The sequence below is a fragment of the Vulpes vulpes genome, chromosome 8 (genome assembly GCF_048418805.1).
Source record: "Vulpes vulpes isolate BD-2025 chromosome 8, VulVul3, whole genome shotgun sequence".
Lineage (NCBI taxonomy): Eukaryota > Metazoa > Chordata > Mammalia > Carnivora > Canidae > Vulpes > Vulpes vulpes.
The window spans coordinates 87,152,831-87,178,236 of record NC_132787.1 but is presented as its reverse complement, the minus strand read 5'-3'; the positions used below and the strand labels follow the sequence as shown (position 1 = coordinate 87,178,236).

Sequence of the window (25,406 nt, the reverse complement as noted above, 5' to 3'; positions counted from 1 at the left end):
GTCACAATTTAGCAGGCAGGGAGACAGAGAAGCCAGGAAGAGCCCCAGAGCAAGGGAGAGGTCATCAGAAAGTCAGACGCCAGGGGCAGTGTAGGAGCAGCCCCCCCACTCCCGCCCCCTGGGGGTGTCAGGCAGTTTGGGACCTCGCTAACCAGTCCATGCTTCTATCCACTTCTGGTTCTGTCAGAGCAGACACGCTCCGTGGGGGACGATGGCAAGCCCTTCCAAGCTGTTGGGCCCAAGATGACAGTCACACCCGTGGCCTGCTCTCAGTGCACAGAAGGCAGGCACCTGTGCCTCGCTGGCTCCCTGCCCAGGGCTAGCCATCAGCAAACTGGATGCTGCTCAGGAGACACCTGTGCTACCTTTCTCTAACCACTGACTAACCCCGGGGCCAGGGCCCACACTTGAACATGGTGAATGTTCTGGAGCCCAGGTCTGTCCCCTTACCCCTAGGAGGGCCCGCATCATTTTTTCTACCAGCTGTCCCCCACTCCCCTATCCTCCTGGAAACCCGGGGGGCCGAGGCAGCCCTATCTTGGGAGTCTGCTGGGTTTCTCACCGCCCTACCCTTGCCCACCCAGTTTTTGCAAAAGGTGTTAACTTTCCACCTGCTCAAATCCAGGCCAGCCTCGAGACGGTTGTGTCAGGATGTGGCCCCTACCTGCTTAAACGTGTGCCGACAGATAAGGAAACGACACCCTGAAGGAAGAAAAGCACCAAGAGAGGTAGGTGCTTGCCCTCTCCCTCCCCTAAATGGACGCGATGACAGAAAACAGGAAAAAGGAGGACAAATGGCTAAAGCGAGGCTGTCAGATGACGAGAGACCAGAGGATAAGGGAAAGGGTGAGAAGAAGCTGGAGGAAAGAGGGACGTTTGTGAAACATTTCTGAAACAGAAGAGGAGACTGAGGCAGAAGGAATCACAGGAGGAGGTGTATGAAGGCAGGAGGTGTATGGAGCAGGGATAAGTAGGTGGATGCCACCTGCTCACTGAGACCCTGGGATCATCATCCTGTCCCTCAGCAGGAGGTGCAAACACCCACCCTAGGGAAGAAGCCCAGGGTGCAGGGCTTGCCCTAGCCTGGATCCTGTCTATGCACCTGCAGGGCCCTGGGGTAGGCATGTGAGCTCAGCCACTTGTGTGTCCCCACTCTCAAATCCTCCCGACGACCTTTCCCCTGGTGACCCAGCCTCAACGTGGGAGTGGAGGATCTTCTAGAATTTGGGAGGCAAAAATGGCATCTTCTTCTTTTTTTTTAAATGGCATCTTCTTCCCCCATCCCAAACACCCAGAGCTCTGCAGGATGGTGCCACCCAGTGATTTGTGGGCCAAGTCAAGCCTTGGGGAAGTCAGTGGTGGAGAAGAGCTTCAGGCCTCCTCCTAATGCTGGGTGGGCCAGCCCGACCACCTCTTGCTTTGGCAGACCCCCCAGGGAGCGTGACGTGTGGCTCCTGAGCAACCAGAACACTCAGGCAACCTACCAGAGAACATGGGGCAGCCACAGCCCACCACCAGGAAAGCCCTGGGCTTTCTGTTGCCCCCATAGAACTCCCGGGACTCGCACTTACTTTATATATGTGTTGGCGTTTCCATCTGGGAAAACATACGGGTGTTTCTTGCGGAAGACATGGCCCACTCGGCTGCAGGGGACAATCTCCAGGCTGCCGCCGCACATCCACACCCTGAAGGAGATTTCTGCAAGACAGCCATGCCCCCCTCATCACTGCTCTGTGCCCTCCCAATGGGGAGGGGACACAGGGTGGCAGCATGGAGGCAGCAGGTCCAAGGAGGTGGTCAGGGCTGGCTGCACCCAGCCTGGGGTTTGGGGTTCAGAGCTAGATCCACAGCCAGACTGCGTGCTCTGCTGGCTGTGCCACCTCAGTTTCCCCTTCTGCAAATGGGGATGAGGAGAACTCCTAACTGGGAGGGTGACAAGAGTGACTATGGACACAAACAGAGGCTGGCTTGGAGGAGCACATTCCTGGGGTGGCCACGTCTGGGGGACAGCACGGTGCAGGGCCTGGCTGCAATGCTTTATTTAGCCTGGAAAACAGAAGCCTTGGGGTGACCAGACTGCTGCTTCTGGACACAGGGAAGATGGGTTAGACATGCTCCTATGACCCCAGAGGGTCAGAATCAGGACCAAGAAGAAAGAGTTTCCATTCAAGAATACATGCAGGGATGCCTGGGCAGCTCGGTGGTTGAGCGTCTGCCTTTGGCTCAGGTCGTGATCCCAGGGTCCTGGGATCGAGTCCCATATTGGGCTCCCCATGGAGAACCTGCTCCTCCCTCTGGCTGTGTCTCTGCCTCTCTCTGTGTGTCTCTCATGCGTAAATAAATAAAATCTTTAAAAAAGAATACAGGCGAACTTCCCCAACCGTTAAGGTCCAGACAGAAGGGGCTGTCATGAAGGGAGTGAGTGTCACACTCTGACAGGCTAGCAACCCCCATGGGCAGGATTCCCGGGAAGCACCGGGACAAGGTGCCCAGAGCACCCCTCAACACCCTGACTGCAGTTCTACACTCTGTAAGGGTGCCTGAATCCTAGCCCTGGAGGAAGCAGCCTAGGCAGTAACTGAGAGCAGCTGTAGAAAATGCTGGAAGATTTTAAGCTGTTGCTGGGGTCGCTCCCCAGGGCGGGGATTTTGCACACAGGTCCATTTGTTCCTGGTCGGCTGCTGCAGCTGCAGGAGGAGCGGAGTCCACAGGGGCAGCTGGGAGTAGGCTGGGGTGTGCTTTTCTCCCCCGGGGCTGGGTTCTAGCAGGCTTGAAGCAGCGCTTCCGCCCCAGATGGAAGCAGTGGCACGCCACCGTGGTGAAGGGGAGTATCTTATCACTGCTATTGTTTAGAGCAGCTGAATGACTGTTTCAAAGCTTCGTGATTGCTTTTAACTTGTCTACAGACAGTGTACCTCCTTATTGACTGCACCCAGGGCAGGCTCCCCCGCGCACCCCAGGGGTGGGAAATGCCAGCTTCTCATTCAGGAATTCCCATCTTGTCCATGCTTCTGCAATCAAGCTCAAATATGAGGAGGGCAGGCTGGCTCAAGAAAATCCATGTCCATGGGTGACTGTTCCTGATGGTGGTGGCTGGGGGTGGGGGTGTGTGTGGGGGGCATGTGGAAGCAGGTTGGGGTCCAGGAGTAGGGAATGGGGATGTGAGTATTCTAGTGCCTTCCTACCACATACATGCCCTGCAATCTCTAGCACTTTGGGTCCCACCTCCCTGGGCTCCTTCACCTGAGATCCTCTTTTGTCTGAGATCCTCTTTTGTCTCCTTTCCAGTTCTCCGAGCAAGTGCCTAGACACGAGGTTTCATTGCCATCCTCACCTGCTCTCTCACTCACCTGTCCTCAGCCTGCCTTTACCTACCTGCCTCTTGCCCCATGTCCTTGAGTTGCAGACAAGGCTCCCTTGACACCAACCCCAGTGCTGCCACCTTCTATACACCTGCCCTTCTGCCTGCCGAGGTGCTGCCCTGAATGGGCTACAGCTCATTTCCAGGAAGCTCGGGGACCGGGGGGTGGGGGACAATGTGTGCACTAGCATAAAGAAAGGACTTCTCAAGATTGCTTCCAAACGATGGCAAGAACAGGGAGGGAAGGAGATGGGAGAGCTTGGCTTTGGGGTCCACAGCCTGGAGTCTGTAGCCATGTCCCTGGGGAAACCTGCTTCACCTCACTGAGGCTGGCTTTTTCACATGTCAAGCCAACATCATAAAAGACCTCCACAGGGTTGCTGTCCACATCAAATGAAACAGAATTTTAAGAACATGGGGAAAACTTAAGTACATGGAAAAATCAGCCAGAGCCATGGTCAGACACCCCTTAAGCCAGTCTCTGAAACACAGAACCCATTAGCACTGCCCTCCTGTGCCTGCTTCCAGCTTCCTTCTTCTGCCATCAGTAGCCGCTTGAAATCTGTGGACTTAGCATTCAAGATTTTGACTTTCCATCAAGGTCCCGGATACATAGCAATGTGGCATTGGGCTGGGGTGCTGTTGGGATCCTCCCCCCGAGCCTGGCGTTGGTGCGGGGCAGGCAGGGAGCAGTAAGTGAGCTTAGCTGATGGCTACCTCCCGCCTCTCCACCTTGCAGTGAGTGCGCGGAGGGGCTGCAGGGGTCGGGCTGTGGAACTGTTAGAGCGTGTGTGACTTTAGTCTCAGGACATCCTCCTTAACAGTGTGTTCCAAAAGTCTACTGTGTTCTAATCATTTCCTCCCCAGGATCTCAAAATACGGTCTGCTCCAGTTCCCAAAAAGGAAAACCCTCTCATCTTTCAAAACTAGAGACGGAGATCTGGTTTACTAGATATAACCTACAAATTTTGTGCCAGCCCTCTTCCAAAAATATGCATACGTTTTGGCTACAGTCTCTTCCTTTCCATGTATTCAAATAAGACATATGTCCCTCCTCATTTGCAAAGCGAATCCCTCTAAACTATGCTTCGGTTCCCTTCCCCACCCCCTCCTACCCCTGCCACCTGTTTCTTCCTCTGGCTCCCCTTGCCCAGAATCTTCCTTCCCTCTGCATATATGAATCCTGCCCTTCTGCCACTGAGTGGACAGGTCCCCACCTTGGAAAGCAGTCACCTGACCCTGGTCCTTCTCCACTTTCCTTCTGGTCTCCTGGCATTCTTCCATCCAAGGCTCTGTCTTTACAGTGTCCTCCTGACACCGTTTCCTCAGCTGACCCCGCGGTTCACTTGATGCTGAGGGCTCGCCTTCATGCCACCAGCCCCAGCTCTCTCTGGCTCCAGCACCAGCTTCCAGGGGCTGTGGGATGCTCTGCAAAGGAGCATGGACACCAGCACAGAGGTGGTGTATCTTCTGCCCCTGCCACCCTTCCACAGCCCGCTGCAGCCTGCTGCCTCGCCTCCACCTGTAAAACCAGCTCTCCCCCTCCTCCTCATTTTCCTGAGTCTGGTGCTTTGGCCAAAAAACCACCACGTATCTCAATTCTGCAAACACGAGCCATGGGAGGAAGAGGAAGATGACCTCTTCATCTCCCCCTGGGCTGCGCTTTGTTCGGTCCTCCTCTCTCAGGTGGTAGCGTCTCAGTCATCCTAACAACCCCGCTCACAGTTGCGGATGTCATTTTATGGTACAGAAGCGGTTCTGACCTGACACCTGCCAGCAGGTGCCTGGGGGCAGAAGCACATCTCCCCACTCCAGAATGCAGCCCTCACCCTGCCTCCACCCGCCCTCAGCACTCGACAGCCACTGTCAAGCAACATGGCTGTGGCTGCAAAGACACTGCCTTCAAGGCTTCTACTGGCCAACATGAGAGCCTCCTCTATGACCAGCCTCCACATGGCACCTCCTCTGCTCATCCATTCAGTCCTGACAAATGTCTGTCTTTGTGCCCCTTCCGTCCTGCTGATGCCACCCCAAGGTGCCTGCAGCCCGAGATGCAGTAATGGTTTCTGTGTTCCGGGGTTCCTGAGAGTTATAACTGAGGTGATCGGAGACCCAGGGCCAGACCCACACTGCTGTGCTGCCCCCACAGTCGAGAGGTCTGGGTGGCACAGCCTGGAGTGAGCAGATTAGCATGATGGGTCACAGTATACGGTGTGGGATACTTTGCATCCCGGACGTGGAGTTGCCCTGCCCTTGTCTACACCACTAATGTCAGGATAACTGTCCTCACAGGTATGTGCTGACTCCTGGGAAAGTCTTGACATCCAAAGGTGCCGTGCAGCAAGGCTCATGCATCAGAAGTGCACATGCAGGGAGGCATGGGGCAGCAAGCCTCCCAGGCACCACCTAGACCCTCCGCCCCCCTGTTGGCGGCTCCTGCAAAGTCATCACTTTCTTAAGTGAGGAGGACGGAGCGCAAAGATGATGTAGGGAATCTGTAGGGGGTTCTCGCTGAGTCAGCGCCCGCACGATCTCCCCGGCGATGACTGTCATGCAGGCCCTAATCCACTCTGAATTCCAGGCAGGGAGACGTGTAATTATTCCACGCTCATTGAGGGCACTGGTATCTTATTTTCTTTAGACGTCAGATTCACACTTGAGGGCAAATTGCCCTCCCCATCCTCCATCCTCACCTCTTTTCTCCTGTCTCCTCCCCCACCCACTGGTTGTCTAACAGGGCTCCATGGGCCTCCCTACACAGCCCCAGCTCCCAGACCAGCATCTACCTGACAAGCCCATGGCTGCTGGATGGGAAAGGAGACGCTTTCTCCCCAGAAGCCAAACCACAGCTCTTCACACGCCATTGCTCAGCCAGACCCATCAAGGTTCCAATTTCATTTCATATCTGGTTTCTGAACAAAGGTGGAAGGAGCTTTAGACATGAGCTCCACTGAATACAATGTGCTGTTTTACATGGAGCTCCATGTATCGTGCACAACCACACATTGTACACACAGCAGCATGACCCACTATATCCCTGGCCATATGAAACCCACTCAAGATGGGGAAGTGGAGTGGGCAATGGTGGGCACCTACATGGCTACTGTTATTCCTAAGTCCACACACATAAATGCGCCAACAGAGTATTCCGTTTAATGATCTTTAAGGTCTCAGGACCTCCTGGGCCTGGAAGTTCTGTTATTATTTTTCAATGAACACGTGGACTTGGGTAGAGAACATCTTATTGGTCCACAAAATTGTACTTTGTACCATCTGGGCCAATCACGCGGTATCCAGGCCCCAAGCTGTTGAACAAATACTAGCCACAGGGACACCATGGCCACCTGTGGCCATCCAACTGCAAATGCCAAGATGGTGCCCTAAACTTTCCATACTCCTTACAGAAAAGAAGCCATCCGTATCCTCTCTGATGGGCCTTGAGTAGATGTGGGGAAGTTCAGGAGCAGCGGGAGAGGATGGCCCTGGGAGACTTTGCCTGGGCATGGGGCTTTGGCAGCAGCCCAGAGGAGGAAATGAGAACTGAAGAGCAGCCTGCTTTAGCTTAGCTCCCCATCTGCAAGGAAAGAGGACTTCTCATCAGACTTGGATGCTCTTCTCAGATGATCTAGCCATTTTCTATTACCCTGAGCCATCTAGCACGAAGAGGGAGAGTCAGAAAGAGAAGTTTTGAGGGATAAAGTGCACCAGCAAGTCAGATACGATGCCCCTTTAGTAAGTGCTGCTTGAGTGGGTCTGAAGGGGAAGGAGGGGCATGTGCATCGCCTACTTAGAGCAGTCCTGGGATAGGAAAGGGAATCTGTTTTGCTGCGGTAACAAAGGACACATGGACCTAATGTGTGGGTTTGGCTGGCTCCCTCCTGAAGGTCTCACAAGGCCCACATCGAGGTATCAGCAGACCATGCTCCTCTGTAGAATCTGCTTGCTCAGTGGTTGAGTGTCTGCCTTTGGTTTAGGTTGTATTCCCGGGGTCCTGGGATCGAGCCCTGCATCGGGTTCCCACCACAGGGAGCCTGCTTCTCCCTCTGCCTGTGTCTCTGCCCCTCTCTCTCTGTGTCTCTCATGAATAAATAAAATCTTAAAAAGAAAGAAAGAAAGAAAGAAAGAAAGAAAGAAAGAAAGAAAGAAAGAAAGAAAGAAAGAAAAGTAAAAGAATCTGCTTGCAAGCTCCCAGCTCTTGGTTTTGAACACACACAGGTAGCCAGCAGTTTCTGGTGTTCTGAGCCTTGAGGACTAGAAGTTGGAGGAGTCTTCTCGCCTTCTGCTGGGTTTAGTAGCAGGCAGGCGGCAGCCACAAATGAATGAACACAAATCCACAAAAGAGCTCAGTAGCCCATAGAGAGGAGAACCAGCTGCTGAGGGGTATAGAGCGAGGATGGTGGGCAAGAGAGTGGGCAGGGAAGGTGTCCTGGTCCTGGGGGGAGGCTGCCGCAGGGCTCTGTTGCACAGCGGAATCAGCACTTGGTGGAGAAGGGAGGCAAGGTGGTTGCAGAAGGTCGGGCATGTCTGGGCACTGCTGGAGGTTCTGTTCACGCTTCCAGACTGATGGGTGGAGACATGGGCAAGGACCAGGAGGGACTTGGCTGAGGAGTGTGGGCCAAGCAGCAGCCACAGCGGCTTCCTGGTCTGGAAAATGCGAAAGCCTGCATTTCAGACAGTGCTCTCTGGTCCGGGGGGAGGCTGGCTTTGAGGGGGAACAGAATAGTCCTGGGGATGGAGAGAGGGGTGGATCTCAGGATGTGGTGAGCTGGGTGGTGCGGAGGGTCCCCTCCATCACTCCCTGGAGCAAGAACCCCTTCCTTCACTATCATCTCTCCTCTGAAGAGGAGTGTTCCCTGACTCAACCAAACCCTGATCACCCCATCCTGATGGGCTTTTCCAGATCCCCACCTTCATGCACTCTGGTGTCTACCTATGCTCACCCGCAGAGCTGGGCTGCTCTGCATGGTATATGTACCATTGGAAAAGCACTGCGCCTTCTGGCATATAAAATGTTAAAAAAAAAAAAAATCCAGAAATGGCTTTCAAAGTGCTGGGAGCCAGCTATAACGTAACGGAATGTCAGGATGGGAGAAAACAGTGTCTCCTGGGATAGCTGCCTGCGGTAGTTTTTTTTTGGGTATTTTAAAAAATTTTGGGATGGATTGTAAAATGCCTCTCCTACACCTCCTCAGAAGCCCCTCCTTCCTTCCCCATTCAAATCAGCACTCATGAGTGTCGAACCACCAGGAAGCAACTAGCTGAGATTGCCACTTGATATGAGCAGATGTATGTCAACACTGCCATAAACAGGAGGTACCAGTAGGTTGGACCAGAATGTGCCATCATTAAAAATAACATGCTGCCTGAATCCCAACATGACTGCCATGTGGAGGAGGGATCACACTCACTTTGTAAGGTTCAAGGGGGCAGAGGAAGCCCTAGCAGAGGCTAGCACGAGATGTCCTGCACCCTAGAAGAATCTTCTAACGATTCAATGCGAAAATTCACAGCACCAGAACGTGCTCAACTGTGAAGCAGTGAACACAATTGTCATCAACAGCACTGGAGCAGAGACAGGATGACTACTATCTATCAGAAGTGCTGCAGAAAGGATTCATTTGATGATGGGAGGAAAGGCCGGGGGACAGCCCTAAGGATCCTGAGAGGCACTGTGAATGAACAGCACATCCTGCTGGCTGTCTCTAGAGAGACAGAAATTTCGTCCCCACTGGGAATGACAAGGCTCTACCTGGTTCCAAGTTCTCCTGGGCCCGTGTAGGCAGAGCTGCCCTCCAACCTGGACCCAATTTCCCTGCTGTGTTCCAGGACTGGGTACCAGGAAGGGGAATCTCTCCAGTTCATGGGTTTGGGGTTTTCTGCTTCTTTGCTGAGCTTCTGGTCCAGCCCCCGGGATGGCAAGAGATGTACTTTTCTGATGGATTTCTCTCCACTGCCCAGTTTGGGAGAACAGATGCTGCAGGTCAGGCCGGCAGCCATAAATTTCTGGAAAATAACTCTTAGTGACTGAGGAAGAAAGCCATAAAACACTCTGGAGGCAGAGACAGGAGCAAACAATGGCAGAGGACAATGCATGGGATTACTGCTGAGTGCCCAGCCGAGCCCCATGGACCATGCATTCTCTGGGCCGCACCCCCCTCGGGGAGCCTGTGCCAAATGCTCCCCAGTGACACTCTGGCCTCTGGCTCTTCTCCTCCAGTGCTTTGTTCCACAAGTACTTACGTGAGCCTCCTTCACAGGGGCACGATTCTAAGCACCAGAGATGGCTGGGAACAGAATAGAGCCAAATCCCTGCCTGAGCAGCCCATGTTCTAGTCACCTTTGGGGGTCCCGCCTGCCAGAAGCAGCGAAAGGAGACAAGCATTTGCCGTGCCCGGATGGTGCTGGGAGTTTTACAGATCCAGCTCCATGGATTTTCACAACAACCCCAAGAAGCACCCCCAAGTTACACTTCTAACACATGAGGCAGTAGGAGAGGCACTCATAACTGACCCACACGAGCGGGTCCCGGGCTGCTTTTCTCCTAGAGCTGCAGAATGCATCTCGACACCCTGTGTTTGCAGTCTGGGAACTTGTGACCTCATCCATCCTCACCCTGTTCTCTCTCACCAGAAGAGAAGGCCCAGATGCTTCCAACCTTCTGTGGCGACTACCCCAGACCCTCTTCATAACTGGCACTGAGTGCTATGTTGCACAGGGCAGCCAACAGACGTTTTTTACCAAGCTTTCCAGGGGTCACTGTCAATCCTCCTCATGCCCAGGTTCCTTCTACCTCCAAATCCCCCCTTTCAGCCCTCCCACCTCAAGCCTGCCTCTGGGCCTTGAGTGTGCTATTCTTCTTTAGTCTTCCTGGCTTCTACATTTTTACGTGCCCCTGGTGGTCTTCCCCGGGGAGGCTTTCCTGGTGCTCAGCCTCCCAGCAACACTCCTCTGGTGCCCCACCTGGCCTCACCCCCAAGGGGTGACTTACTCCCCACGTGCATGTGGTCCCAGGACATAGAGATGCCACCCGGCCCCAGGACGTAGACACAGGGACTCACCGAAATTCTCTCCACCCCAGATGTCCATGTCTGTATCGTATTTCCCCAGGTAATTGAACCAGGATTTGTCCATCACGAAGAGCCCTCCAGCTATGATGGGAGTCCTAGGCATTCGGAAGGAAAAGATGAAGGGAGGGGAGAGGGAGGGATGGATCACTATTACATTCATCTGCCAGGGCCGCACATAACTCAGTGCTCTCTTCTTCCCACTGCTTTTCCTCTTGAAAAGGCCAATGTGTTACCTAAAACGTGCTCCGGGGGTTTCCCTTTTGATTTTAAATCTCCTGATCTTGAAAACAGGCAAATTTACTCATAAGCATGCCTTCTGGGTGTTGGGGGCAGAAGCTGGGTCTCATTCAGAAGCCCACTGTTCTCAGGGCCTGCGGGATCCTCCCCGGCCTCTCCACTGACCAGGAAGAGGAGAAAGACAGAGGTTGCACCTCTTAATGGCACTTCCTTTTCCTGAGATTGGGCTCTCCCCCTTTTGTTCCCTCCTTACCCCTCTTGTGAGGTGTTATGTGACCCTAAAATAATATATTGGGGCTCTAGGGCCCTTAGTACCTCAGAGTGTGACCTAATTTGGAGAGACAGTATCTACAGAGATAATCAAGTTAAAATGAGGTCATTAGGGTGGACCCCAATCCCACGTGACTCGTGTCTTAATAAAAAGGAAACACTGAGCCAGAGAAACAGAAGTGCATACAGAGCACATAGTGTGAAGAGACACGAAGAAGGTCATCTGAAAGCCAAGGAGAGGGGTGCCTGGATGGCTTGGTTGGTTAACTGTCTGACTCTTGGCTTCGGCTCAGGTCAAGATCTCAGGGTCCTGGGATCGGGCTCCCTGCTCATCAGGGACTCTGCTTCCCCTCTCCTTCTGCCCCTCCCCACTACCTGTGCTCTCTCTTTAAAATAAAAAAGCAAGCAAGCAAGCCAGCATAGCCCTCAGAAGGAAACGATGCTGCTGACACCTTGATTTTGGACTTCTAGCTTCCAGACCTGGGACACTACACATTTCTATCGATAGGCCACTGTGTGTGTATGTTGCTGCAGCAGCCCCCACAAACTAACACACCCTCCGCTTTGTCTTTTTCCTTGGCATCTTATCTCCACCTGTCCTGCCTCTGACTGCTGAGAGCGATGCCAGAGAAGTCACCCGGAAAGGAACAGGGTGCTGAAGAAGGCAGCTGAGGACAGCAGAGTCCAACCAAATAATCCAGTGAGCCTCAGGATGAGTATCTATAAGGAGCGACAGCTGGGAGAGGTGGGCGAGCCCTCGGGGGCCTGGCCCCCATCCAGTGGGCCCAGAGGGCCGAGGGACTTTTCCCCCATATCAGTTAGTTGGTAGAGAGCAAGTCAAGAAACCAGGTCTCCCACAGTGCCACAAACTCCATGCTGTTCTGAGACTTGGCCTATTCCTGGGAAACGCTCATTCTCTGAGGACAGAGGGATTCCCACAGGAACAGAACATACCCTGAGGACCCTGGCAGTGGGACAGAGAAGGAAAAACCCTGAGGAGGCTGCATCACCATTGCCACTGCCACCTTTGTCCTCGACTCGGCCCACTGCTATGTCAGGTGCCACCTCTGGAGAGTAACTGAGAAGCTGTTGTGCGCTGCATGGTGCTGGGTGTGGTAAGAAAGTTCAGAAATAGAGCGCATCAGCTGGTCCACCGTCCAGCTCCAATCTCCCTCTTGGCATCACTCCAGCTCATGAAGGCTGGAGGAGGGGGCAGGGGTAATCAGGCGGGTGAGACAGGTCCCTGGCAGAGTTCTAACCACACACTTCTATCGAAGTGTCACCGTTTGGCTCCTCCTTGCTCCTTGGTTCTCCATCCGACTTAAGTTAATTCAATGCAAATGATCAAACATTTACTACATGGCAGGTCTAGAGATAGAGATACTCAAGAAGAATCCAGGGCATCCCTAAGTCATTGGTGAGAGAAACTGCACCCCAGTGGCCTTCTCCATACTTCTCCAAGCACTTCTTATCTCCTGACCCCCCACCTGAGGTGGGCAAGTGTCAGTGTGGAGATCACCAACAGCTCTGGGACAAGTGCGCCAGTCTTAGGTAGGAACATCCCAAGCTGAGAACCCAGGCTCCCTGCCTGGGTGGACACGATGCTCTATCCTACTCTGGGCCCTCGGACAGGCTCCCAACCCCAGGCTGTGAGTCTCCCACATTAAGGGAGAATGCACATCAGGACAAAGCATCTACAGCACTACAAAAGAGCCCAGATTCAATGCCACTGTCACATTCTCACAGAGGACAGAACAGACGTGTTTGTTACTAAGCAGCAGTGTGGCCAGGCCTCTCCCTTTATAGCAATGCTGACCTGACCTTCCTGGGCTGAATCGTGACATCCAAGACCTAGTGGCTCTGCTCTGGCAAAGGGACCAACCTCCCCCCGTCAGAGGTCCAAGCCATCTGGACCATCTGGGACCCTCTGACATTTAATGGGAAGTATAAGTACATGGTGGTACATGTATGGGAGGACCACACTGGGCAAATCCTCAGTACAGGTCTTACTAGGCCTCTGTCCCCTTAGGTGTAGTCTCCTTGAAGACAGAAACTCCTCAAGTAAGGGCAAAGTGGGGCCAGCCTGGCCAAGGGTGCTCTTGGTCTCTGCCCAATCCTTTGGGTGTCTAATGTGGAATGCCTCCTATACCATGTAGCAATGGGAAGGACCTGGTAGTGACAGACCTGCCTACCCTCCCCTGCCCTGACTTACCTAATGGGCTCAGCAGGGTCCAGGCGCCGGGCCTTCTGCTCTGGGGAGAGCTGCTCCCATTGGAAGTGGAGGCTCCAGTCAAACCCTAGAACACAGCACCCGTTCAGTTGACTTGCACAACACATCCCTTTCTAGAAGCTCATAAACACTCCAGGTAAGTTCGTCCTGGGGACAGCAGGTATCACCCAGGCCGAGCAGCAAGAAGGCCATCGGATTTCCCTCTCACAGTTTCCTTCTACCTCCTATTGCCTTTTGAGTCTTCTGTGCTGGGCAGAGGTAGGGGATAAACAGCAGATGACAGAGTCAGTTTTGACAGAGCCCAAAGGGACAGGATGGACAGTTACAGGAGTGGCCCTCGGCCAGGTGCCTTGGGAAGATGTGAGAAAATTTTTAAGGGGCTGAATCACCTCAAATAAGTCTTGGGGGGCCACATGAGGCCCTGAGGAGAACCGTGGTGGGCCTCAGAGAGAGCGCGGTGCCCGATGTTGAGGTGCCGGAACAGGTCAGGCCCTATCTAGCCAGAAGGTACTTGGCTTCCCCCCTATTCTCAGGCCCCAGAGTGAGCTCCTGTCAGAGCCAGAGCTCTGGGGTCTGGATGTGCCCTGCATGTTATCCTGGCCACCCCATCCATGGTCTCAGGGGCAAGGCCACACTAGAGCTACTGATGTTATAGGATGCAGGGCTGGACACTCCAGACAAACCACTACCAGACCTCTCCGCACTCTCCCCCTAGAAAGTGCCAACCAGGGGGAGCAGCGAGTCTTCATTGGGGAGAAAGCACTGGCCCCACTCACCCCCTCTGAGCTCTGCGGCGGATTCGATGTAGTTGAAGTTATCCAAGCTGATGATGTCAATCACAGGGCACACCACCCGCGTGTAGTCCTGTAAGACAGCAGGCTCCAGGCTCAGTCTGTGGCGTCAAGGAGCCAGGCTGGGAATCAGTGGGCTTGGGAGGGCCTCACCTTTGTAATGCCAGGCTGGTTTTGTGGCCCTGACCAAGCACTTCCATCTCTGGATCTCAGTTTTCTCATCTATAAAGTGTAGTACTGGATGCTATGACTTCTCTAGTTCTAATACCTAAAATGCTAAGAGCCTTTATCTGACTTCTGGTGGCCTTGTTAGCCCCAACGGCCATGTGAGCATGGCAGGGACACAGCAGGGGTGGCTGGAGAGTGACAACACCGAGGAAGGGAAAGATAGGAAGGAGGGGGCTCTGGGAGTCCCTCACCACTAGTGGGAGGCAGAGGCCACAGTCACAGGTTACCTCAGCCTGCCGTCCCATGAAGGAAAGCCACCCACCCACAGGAAGAACATCTTGGAATTTCCAAATATTTTCATTCAAAGTCATTTTTTTAAGACTTTATTTCAGAGAGAGAGAGAGAGAGAGAGAGAACAAGCAATGGGGAGGGGCAGAGGATACAAGAGACCGAGAGAAGCAGACTCCCCCACTGAGCAGGAAGCCCGACCTGAGGCACAATCCCAGGATCCTGAGATCATGACCCGTGCCAAAGGCAGATGCTTAACCGACTGAGCCACCCAGGTGTCCTCAATGCCTATGTTTATAGGCAAGTTGATGAATAGCATCTCTGGGGACTCCTAGTTTCAGATGTTGCCCGGGACGCTCACAGATCTGTGCCTCCAGCTCTGACTTGCCACCTTGCTTCCAGACTCGGATCCACTATGCCAGTGGCCATTTCCATGTGGATTTCACATGGACTTTCAGTGATGCTCTCACACTCTTCTCCCCACAGGTGCTCCTTTCCCTCAGTTGCCTATTTCTGCTAAACAGAACCGCTGTGTAGCCCTCTGCCTCCCCAGCACAGAGAAGCTCCGCTGATTCCAACTTGGAAACTGCTCTTCTGAGTGTGTTGTACTCACCCTCTTTCCTTAGGTGGCTAGGGAAGATGTCATTCTGATGGGAAAATCTCACTCTGCAGCTCAGCAGTTAAAAACCTGAGCTGCCTGGAAGATACATTTGAACTCTTTAGCCTGGCATTCAAGACCATCCACAGTAGGCCGGTATCTCACTCTCCAGCTTCATCACTTGCTACATCCCTCAGGCCACCCTGTCCACACATCAAAGTCACCCAGGAAATGTTTTCAAAATATGTAAGACATAGTCACCATGCTTGGGGGCTGTCAAGGCATTGCACAGATTTTGAAAGTCTTCCACACTCTGGGTAGAACACCCTATACCTGGTTTGCAGGAGGAGGGACTGGGGCAGTGGAAAAGAACACTCCACAGCCAAGCAGGAATCAGGCAGCCCAGGAGGACCAGCAGGTGTGGGGAAATCAGGCAGGGCCACTTTTGCAATCCTCCACACCTATCTCCCTGGCTGGCATAGGCAGGAGCCTGTTTCTCCTTGCAGCCATTTCATTTCCTGGTTCAATCTCTCTCCCAAATGAGGCTGTCTTCTTATTTTAAGCTCAGACTCACCGGGTGCCTGCTTTTATGTTCACAGACTTCATTTGGCCCTCAGCTTCCACATGTGACTCATCCTGACAGTGACAAGGTACCTTGGAAGCCAAGTGGCCCATGTGGAAAGAAATGCTCATTTTCAATGCATTGCTTCTACCTCTGGGACGTGCACAGATGCTTCTTCCACAGTCAACACGGCACCTGCCCAGCTGCCACAGCTCTCCAGGCTCTTCTCCTCAGGCACTGTCATCCTGCATCTGTGTGTGTGTATGTTGGGGGTGGGGGGCACACTGCATGCACACTCCTAGACATCCACACCAATACCTACCCATGGACACAACCCCAAAGATATTCCTGTGACTTGAATTCTGACATGTTCTCAGAAGTTCAGAGACTGAACTTCTGTGAATCTGACACAGTTCTCATTTCGCCTTTGCTTGTTGAGTTTTTAGGTCTCTGTAGCTTCACTGAGTCCTGATGTAGACCCTTGTATGGTAAAGGATTAATCTTGCCCACAAATATGTTTGGCTCTTGCCTGGCTTCTGGGCAGCAACATCTAAGCCCGCACAATGTCCTGTTTCTAAGAGTGTCTCTGTTTACCTGGGAATCTTGGGATATGCCAGACAGTCTATGCTAACAGCGTGACTTACAGCAAGGGCCTTGGGCTTGTACCAGCTCGGTCTGGCCTCTGGAGGAGTGTGGAGACCATAGGGGGGTCAGTCACATAGACATGGCTGACCAGCAGCACAAAGCCCAGACACCAAGGCTAGGGTGGGCTTCCCTGTTTCTCAATGCTCTGTGCGTGTTGTTGTAGTACGTTCTTGCTGGGAGAAGTAAGGGCTATCTGTACAGCCCCACTGGGGCTGGTCCACTGGAAGGTTCTGCCTAAAACTCTCTCTCTGCACTTTCCCCTATTTCCAGCTGATTTTCACCGGTTTCCATTTGTTATCCTAAACAGTAATCATGAATGTAACAGCTTTGCTAAGTTCCAAGTCCTTCTAGTGAATTATTGAACCTGGGGGTGGTCTTGGGGACCCCTGAAATGTAATCTTAATTTTTAAAAAAATCTCTTCTCAATATTTGGAAACTGAAAGACAAAACAAAATGCTGGTTGCTTATCTCGGCCACAGCCTTCCCCAGAAGCCACCCAAGGACTCTCCCTGTAAGTTCTGAGGGCTTTTGCCCTTCTATTATTCCTGTCACGGTTCATGTGTAGTGTCGGCTTAGAGGCAGGGAGACCACATAGGCAACGAGGGATGTTTGGGGCTAAGTGCTGTATGGAGCCAGGACCTTAAAAAGAAGCTGCAGGAGACTTTATATACATAACCCTTAAGGCCAGGACACAAACCTCTGTGAGTGACTAGAAGTCCGTAACTGCTCTACTCCTACAGCCCTCAGCCTGGTGTTCCATTGCGCTGGCTGAAAAAACTGTCGCTGAGCTCCCTCTGAGGGCACTATGTCAGTGGCTGGCAGCAAAGCAGGTGGGTCAGTTACAGCTGAGAAAGATGACCTCTCCTCTTGCAGGTTCGGGGATAGAGGGACTGACTCTCCATCTCCATAAAGATACCCAGACCTACCTGGGTCTCTTTGGTGTGGAGTACCATACCCAGTGCTCCAGGGGGGTGGTCTTTAAGGCTAGGCCCAGAGGTAGGCTGAATCAGACAGCTGGAGTAATCCCTGACAGACCCAGGACTGCATTCCCTGTCCTCTCCTCCCCAACACAAATCTGAGCCCCAGCCCTGCCCCACTGGCAGCAATGACAGAGGCTGCATGCACCAGCCAATGGCCATCAATCATCCCTGCAGTATACCCCTCCTTTCTCTACCCATTCATATCATTAAAACCACACTGTGAACAGGCACTCAAAAAACTCCAGGAGATGGGTGCTTGAGTGGCTCAGTTGGTTTAGCGCCCTACTCTTGATTTCGGCTCAGGTCATTATCTCAGGGTTGTGAGATCAAGCTCTGAATTGGGCTCTGTGCTGGGCATGGAGCCTGCTTAAGTTTCTCTCTTTTCCTCTCCCTCTGCCTCTCTAACCCCCCTAAAAAAATAATAAAAATAATAATAGTAATTTTCTTTAAAAAACCTTCTAAGAAAATAATTCACTCATTTGGTCAGCCAGCTTTACTGAGCACCTCTTATAGTTTCAGAAGTGTGGCGGGTACAAAGATAAGTAAGGCCTCACAGTCTAGGGAAGGTGTGGGACAGGGGATAGAGGATTATGATGGGGCCTCTGTGGCAGCCTGGAGGGAGGGGTGAAGGAGAAGGAGGGGTCCTTGAGGAGATGACAGGAGATCTACATTCTAGTTCTGGTTCTGTCATCTAGAATACATGTCACCTTAAACACACCAGCACACACTGAGGATCTGTCTCTTCATCTATAAAGTGAAGACAAATTATTATTTGCAAAACTGTCTTGCCTTCCTAACAGGGCTTTTGGGTGGAATAAGGGAGGGAGGAGTGTGAAAGGCTTTGAAGCATATGTAAGCCATTATTTATATAAATTTACCAAATGCTACTGGGATTGAAATTTCTTAAAATCTTTTTTCCAACTAAAGAAATATGTAGATAAGGAGCGGGGGAATAAAAGAGGCCTCTGTTAAAAAAATTAAAACCAACCTGGTGCTTGTTTCAAGTATCATCACGTAACTGAAGGGAAGAAACAGGACACTGAGAGGGTTCCATGTGGATGAGACCAGCTGAGGACGGCTTCTGACAGCCCCAACCCAGCTCTTTCTTATCTCTTTCTATTTTTGAAAATCCCAAACTCCAATTACAGCTTAAAATTTCTACTTCCACTCACAAGATCAAATCACGTTCTACTCTGAGACAAGACACAAAGACATGTGTTAACAGAGGCCAACACACGCCCACATCCCTGTCCTGAAGGGGATGTCTCAGGGAAACATGCCATCAATAGGAATCAGGGTCTTGTAAAAACCTTTGCAGCCAATGGAGGCTGCTGTCTCCCCTGCAAGGGGCAGAGCTGGACCACAACCCTGGGTCTGTCTGACCAGCCCTCTGCTACTGAGGTCAGACAGTGGTGAGGACTGGGATCTCGGCCTGGAAGGGTGAGCTCTACCCTAGGGCCAAATGACTCCCACAGGAGCACGGGGCTGTAAGGAGCACTCCCATGCAAGAAGGAGGAGATGAAATCTTCTCTGATCTGCAGGTGAAGCTGGCCAGGGGGGCAGAAATGAGAGCATTTTTCAGAAAGGGCTTCTGTGACAGCCTCCAAGGCACTGGGGTGGAAAGGGTTCTTTAAGGCTGTCTGAAAGCAAGGCCCCCCAACATATCCTGCAGGGCTCCATCAGCCTGGGGGTTCCCACAGGTCAAACACTGAATTGCCACATGACCCTGTCATTCCACTCATTGGTATGCACCCCAGAGAATTGGAAGCAGGTACTCAAACTTACATACTAATGTTTGCAGCAGCGCTATTCACAATAGTAAAAAGGTGGAAACAACCCAAAATATCTTTTAGCAGAGGAATGGATAAACAGAATGTGGTGTTCAGACAGTAATTTCTCCGATATCGGACACAGCAATTTTTTTCTAGATCGGTCTCCTGAGGCAAGGGAAGCAAAAGCCAAAATAAACTATTGGAACTACATCAAAATAAAAAGCTTCTGCACAGCAAAGGAAACAATCAACACGGCTAAAAGACAAACTACAGAATGGGAGAAGATATTTGTAAATGACATATATGATAAAGGGTTAGTGTCCAAAATATATAAAGAACTTCTAAAACTCAAACCAAAAAAAAAAAGAAAAAAACCCCCAAAACCCCAATCAATTAAAAAATGGGCAGAGGACCTGAACAGACATTTCTCCAAAGACATACAGATGGCCAACAGACACATGAAAAGATGCTCAACATCACTCATCATCAGGCAAATGCAAATCAAAACCACAATGAGATACCACCTCACAGCTATGAGAATGGCTAAAATAAACAGCGCAAGAAACAATTGTTGGGAGAGGATGTGGAGAAATAGGAACCCTCTTGCACTGTTGGTGGGAATGCAAACTGGTACAGCCACTGTGCAAAGTATGGAGGTTCCTTGAGAAGTTAGAAATAGAACTACCCTATGATCCAGTAATCACACTACTACGTGTTTACCCCCAAAATACAAAAATGTTAATTCAAAGGGATATATGCACTCCTATGTTTACTGCAGCATTATTTACAATAGCCAAACCATGGAAGCTGCCAAGTGTCTATCGACTGATGAATGGATAAAGAGGAATATTACTCAGCCATAAAAAGAATGAAATCTTGCCATTTGCAACAACATGGATGGATCCAGAGGGTTTAATGCTAAATGAAATACGTCAGAGAAAAACAAATACCATATAATTTCACTCATACGTGGAATTTAAAAAATAAAACAAATGAGCAAAGGAAAAAAAAAGAGAGAGAGATACAAACCAAGAAACACTCTTAATCACAGGGAATGAACAGATGATTACCAGAGGGGAAGTGGGAGGCGGATGGGTAAAACAGGTGAAGGGAATTAAGAGTACACTTGTTGCTATGAGTAATACACAGAATTGTTGAATCACTATATTGTACACCTGAACCTAACTCTGTAGACTAACTATAGTGGAATTAAAATTAAAAAATTAATTAAAAAATGTGGTGTATACTGTGATGTGATATAAGAAGAAATATACACCTGGCTTTTGTTCCTGATCCACTGCACAAGAGCTTCTAAAAACCTTGGGATTTCCTCAGTTTCCATGGTGACGGGGCAGGGGGGTAGGATGGGGGGAGGGGAGGGCGGGGGAGGCATATTTGTTATATACAGTAATCCTTTCACCCAACCTGAGTTTATGCTAATGAGGTAACTGCTCACCTGGGTGGGGGGGCAGTGGACAAACCACCTGATAGAGGGTTGGCACATTCAGCCCCACCCCCAAACCCCTCCTCTCTGGGACAGTGAAAGGGCCTCTAGGGCCAGGTAAAGCCCTTCAACTAAACAGTCTGTTCATAACCTACTATTCCTCAATGCAGACCTCTTCACCTGGATTGTGCCAGAAAGAGGGAGACAGAGGATTTTCCTAAACAGCACTAAGCATCCCTCAATCTCAGGGCAGCGGTCACGGGGATGGGTATGAATGTCTGGGCCCATGTGCGAGAGCCCTGCAAACCCACCGATGTCTCTCATCAGGATGAACAAGTCAGGAAGGATTTCCCACTTCTCTGAGCAGTTCACATATACTGATTCTTTCATCCTCAACACAGTCATTAGTGGGTAGGAGCAGAGTGGCCACCACAAAGGAAAAAAGGTGAGAAGGAGATCGCCACAGCACAGGGGAGATGGTGTGGGGGCCCTGGTGCGGGTGGTGCCAGCCAAGGAAAATCAGCCTAAGTCCCACCACTCCCCCGACACTGTGTCCTTGTCTGAGAAATGGGCATGTGAAAAATACCCGACCTCGTAGCGGCCGTGTGAGTCTATCCGTAACTCAGGGAGGGTGGGACCTGCACAAAGGCACAGAGCCATCTGCAGGTCAGGACCAGGGAGGGTGGTCTTTGCGGAATATAAAGTAACAGTGGGAACGTCAGAGAAAAGTTTTTGCACTTTCAAAAGGAGTAACTGAGATATGGAGAGAGAAAGCATACAGAATTCCAGAGCAATTCAAGGGTAGGCAGAGGCAAGGAATTTAGGTTTCTTTGCATCCTGCCAACCTGCCTTGGCCTCTGGGCAAGGGTGATGCATGGGTGAAGGTAATGACAAAAGCCTCAGGAATTGGGTGACAAGGCCCAGTTAACTCCGCTGCCTCCTTGTCACAAATGGCACTCATCAGGGCTCCCTTTCTGGAGTCTTCTATTGTCTGGCAGAAATAGTTCTGCACGCACCATGTATCAGCTGCTGCCAGAAGCCCCACTCACAGGCCTGCTGCGGTGACAGTGTGATACAAAGAACAGGTCCCTGGCCTTGCCCCACCACTGCCTGCGTTGTGACTGTGGGCAGGCTGCTCTACCTCAGTTTTCTCCATCTTTAACATGGGGATAGAATCAGTGCCATGCTCCCTCCCAGAGGGTCCCGGGGTGCATATGTGAAATACTGGCTTGACAGAGCTGAGAGGAGGTGGGGACGCAGCACCCTGACCCACAGTCTGCCCCACTCACCTCTTTGACTCTGTGCAGCAGGGGCTGGAGCCAGTCCCTGTTCACCTCGCAGTGACTGTCCAGGAAAGTCAGAGTGGTGCCCTTGGCGACATTAGCGCCCCGGATCCGGGACCGGACCAGACCTGTGGTAGGGACAAACAGACAAGGCTGTGCCCCTGTCCTTCCATCTCCCAGAGAGCTCATGGAGGAGCCACAGGACATTTCCTACACACTAAACACACACCCAGATGCACACACACACCCTCAACACCCCCCCCCCACTTACACCCCAGGGGCCTGCCGCCCTGCACAGACCTACCTTGCCGCTCACTATTGCGTATACACTTCACCTTGGGCAACTTGATGAGCTGCAAGCAGTCGTCAGCTGTGAAGATAAAAGGTTATGTGGCATGAGCACCCCGGGATGGACGTGAACCGGAAGAGTAGGTGAGACAGCCCAGCTTGCTGTCCCCACCCCCAACTGCAGAGCCCTGTCCCGACTCCAGGGGTGGTTGTGGGTTTTGGACAAGGTAGACTGACCATTTCTATTGAGATACAACGAGGCCCAGTCCATGCCAAGTGGCCTCAAGGAGGCCTTTCTTTTTTTCCAAAAATTTTCTTTATTTATTTATGAGAGACATAGAGAGGCAGAGACATAGGCAGAGGAAGAAGCAGGCTCCCTCCTGGGAGCCTGATGACAGAACTTGATCCCAGGACCCCAGGATCACAATCTGAGCCAAAGGCAGACGCTCAACCACTGAGCCATCTAGGCGCCCCAAGGTGGCCTCTTTGAAGCAGGTCAGTCACACAGCAGCACCTGTGCGCTTACTAGGACACACTTCCAGATGGGAATTCTTGGTATGGTCACCTGGAGACTCTTCTCCTTTTTCACAGACAATTAAGAACATGAGACAGAGTCCTGCTCACTCTAGTGGGGTCTAACAAAAACTGCTGGGAGACCACACAATGGATGAGATGGATTTCAGAGTTTCCTTTCTGATCATGGACTTTTGATAACTAGGGACTTTATATGTTAAGTGATCTGTCCAGTGTATCCCATCACACAGAGCTGGCTTAACTTTCCACTGTTCGGGGGAATGTGCCAGGATGGGCAGGAGGTGCATCTTAAGCATCACCCAATCCTCTGGCTTGCCTGCTTGCCCTGTCACTTGCTTAATTTATCAATCCTCTAAACTCTATATTTTGACACCACCATGTTGGTTTTGCTTCACTGGTTTACCAACCTTAGCCTCTCTTTGGCTCTGGACTCTACAGAGTGATAGCAAAGACTCACAGAGGCTCCCTCTGGGCCGGGTACTGTTCCAGGCACTTTGAATGTGTTAACACTTCTAAATCCTTACATAAACCATATAATTACAATGTTCTCCACTGTACATCAGGGGAACTGAGGCACATGGAAGTTAACCTCTGGCAGAGGTACATAACCAGTGCATAAGTGAGAGGTCTTGGGTTTAAAGCTGGGCAGTCTGGCTCCACAAAGCTGTTCCACTTCTGAGTCAATCCAGCAGTCTATGCTTCTCCAGCTTCAGTGCCAGGCCACCTCCCACTCCTTCCTCTCTAGGGAAGGGAGATCACCGAGTTTCAGTACTCAGAGTCTGACCTTACTACTCTGGGCCCAGTGCACAGCTCACTTAGGCGTTACTTCCAGGGTTCTGAGGCTATGCCATGGGTGTGGGTTACAGCCATCCTATAGCAGACTTTGGGGTGGTACTGGCTCTTATGCCTACCTTTCAGCATCAGCACTGGTGGGGACAGACTCTTCTCCTAGGGCTTGCAGCTGTCCCCAGGGCCATTGCCTGCTCCCCCTGGTTTGTCACCGGGAAGAGTTGGTCCTGCCTGGAACTGTACCCAGGCTGCTGGGATGATGGCTCTCAGAGGAGTCAGCACTACCAACACTTGACATCTGAGGATGCTTCTACAGCTGTCATGTCTGTCAAACTTAACACACACACGTCTGAGGACACCTACATGCTCTTCTTGGGGAAAGGAGATGTGGTTCTTTGATAGGATAGCTAGGAAAAAGTGCCCATTGGCTGGATGGTCAGAAGGCAGCTACTCACTGGGCATGGCCAGGTGATGGGATGTCCCAATGGCACCCCCCCAGAGTCCACCCAGCCCTCATGCAGGAATGAAAGGAGAGGGTGTTTCAGACTCGGCTCAGACTAGCAGATTACCCCAGATACAAGTCAGGAACCTCTAGTGATACAAATTGCTCTGAGCTCTGGGTCCCAGGGTCAATCCTCTGAAGGTTTCCATGTCCAAGAACGTTGGTTAGGGGGCAGTGACATACATGTGTGTGTGCACACACACACACCTCCCCCCAACCCAGTCAAGGATCTACTAAATTTACTGCATAGGTCCTCAAAGACTCACGGCAGAGAATCCAAGAAATTTGGGGGTATTTCTGTTTTGTTTTTTTTTTTAAGATTTTATTTAATATTTGTTTTGACACATACAGAGTGACCGAGCACACATGTGCAGAGAGAGGGAGAAGCAGATTCCCTACTGGAAAGGGAGCTGATGTGGGGCTCAATCCCAAGACCTCGAGATCATGACCTGAGCTGAAGGACACTTAACCGATTGAGTCACCCAGGCGCCCCAAGAAATTGTTTTTTAAAATATAAGGCTTATCTCCTTCTCGAGCCCCTCATGGACACTCCAAGGCTTCCATATCTGCTACAAACCCAGGCTTTCCTCCATCCCTGGAGAACCAATGGACTGCCCCTGCCTGTTACTTGGGGGCTGGGAACAGAAACTTGTACCCACAGAGCCAGGGGGCCAAGATACTTACGGTCATTGCTGAAGTCATCCACTAATATGATTTCCTGGATCAGATTCATAGGTGTGCGATTTAATACGCTGTGAGGTGGAAGGAGGGGAGATAATTAAGACTTCTAGTGGCAAACGTATGTGTTAACCGGAGCTTTAAATGGACACCATGGCATTTGAGGAATGAAAACTCAGAGCAACCAAAGGGCTTGTGCCGTCCCACTACTCACCTGGGAGCCCCTGGGATATGACCCTGCTTTCTCCTAGGGAATGCCACCCATGCACTTGGCACCGAGACAGGAACCCAGGAGTCATCCTCAATGACTGCCCTCCCCCGCTGCCACCCAAAAGCCCCGTATCCAGTGACCAAGACCTCCTGGTTCTACTAGAAAAGATCCCTCAAACCACGTCCACTTCTTATACCTCTGTATAAGATAGAAGCTCAACTTTTGCCCCATTTTTTGCAGCAGCCTTGACCTGCCCAGGCCATCCTCTCAGGGCCTTAAGAGGGAGCTTTCTGGAGCCTAGGTCTGATCTCTGGAAAGTGTGACTTTCCTCACTCATGCAAACAAATAAGTTGACAAAACGTCACAGTGGCTCGCCACTGTCTACACTCAAACCCTCAGCATGCTCTTCACAATCTGAACACGGCCCCTGTTCCCAGCCTCCTCATGCTTTAGGCCCTGATTTGGTGGCATCTTGCTTGTTCATAACCAAGAGCCTGGTCACCCCTGATGCCATGAAACACCCTTCCTCTGCCACCAGTTCAACACATTTATTCCTTAACAGCTTCCCAGCTACTCAGTGAGCACTATCCTGTGGCCTTCTCCATGCCGGACTCTGAGGGCTGGTTTTGCCGGCCCCTTTAGATGGTCCTATCTCTGGGGGCAGGGTCCTTGTCAGTATTCTGTGTGTCACCAGAGGCCAGCCTAGAA

At 51.6% G+C, this 25,406-nt stretch overlaps 1 protein-coding gene across 2 annotated transcripts in view; it reads right to left on the bottom strand.

The window, feature by feature from the left end:
* GALNT14 (polypeptide N-acetylgalactosaminyltransferase 14) overlaps positions 1–25,406 on the bottom strand; it is a 205,878-nt gene that overhangs the window by 17,733 nt on the left and 162,739 nt on the right. For both annotated transcript variants that reach the window (XM_072767379.1, XM_072767381.1), the window contains exons 4-10: positions 24,494–24,561; positions 22,001–22,066; positions 21,703–21,824; positions 13,942–14,029; positions 13,148–13,232; positions 10,420–10,523; positions 1,572–1,698 (exon numbers count right to left, since the gene is read on the bottom strand). In XM_072767379.1, coding sequence (XP_072623480.1) covers positions 1,572–1,698; positions 10,420–10,523; positions 13,148–13,232; positions 13,942–14,029; positions 21,703–21,824; positions 22,001–22,066; positions 24,494–24,561 — 660 coding nt within the window. The remainder of the gene's footprint in view (positions 1–1,571; positions 1,699–10,419; positions 10,524–13,147; positions 13,233–13,941; positions 14,030–21,702; positions 21,825–22,000; positions 22,067–24,493; positions 24,562–25,406) is intronic.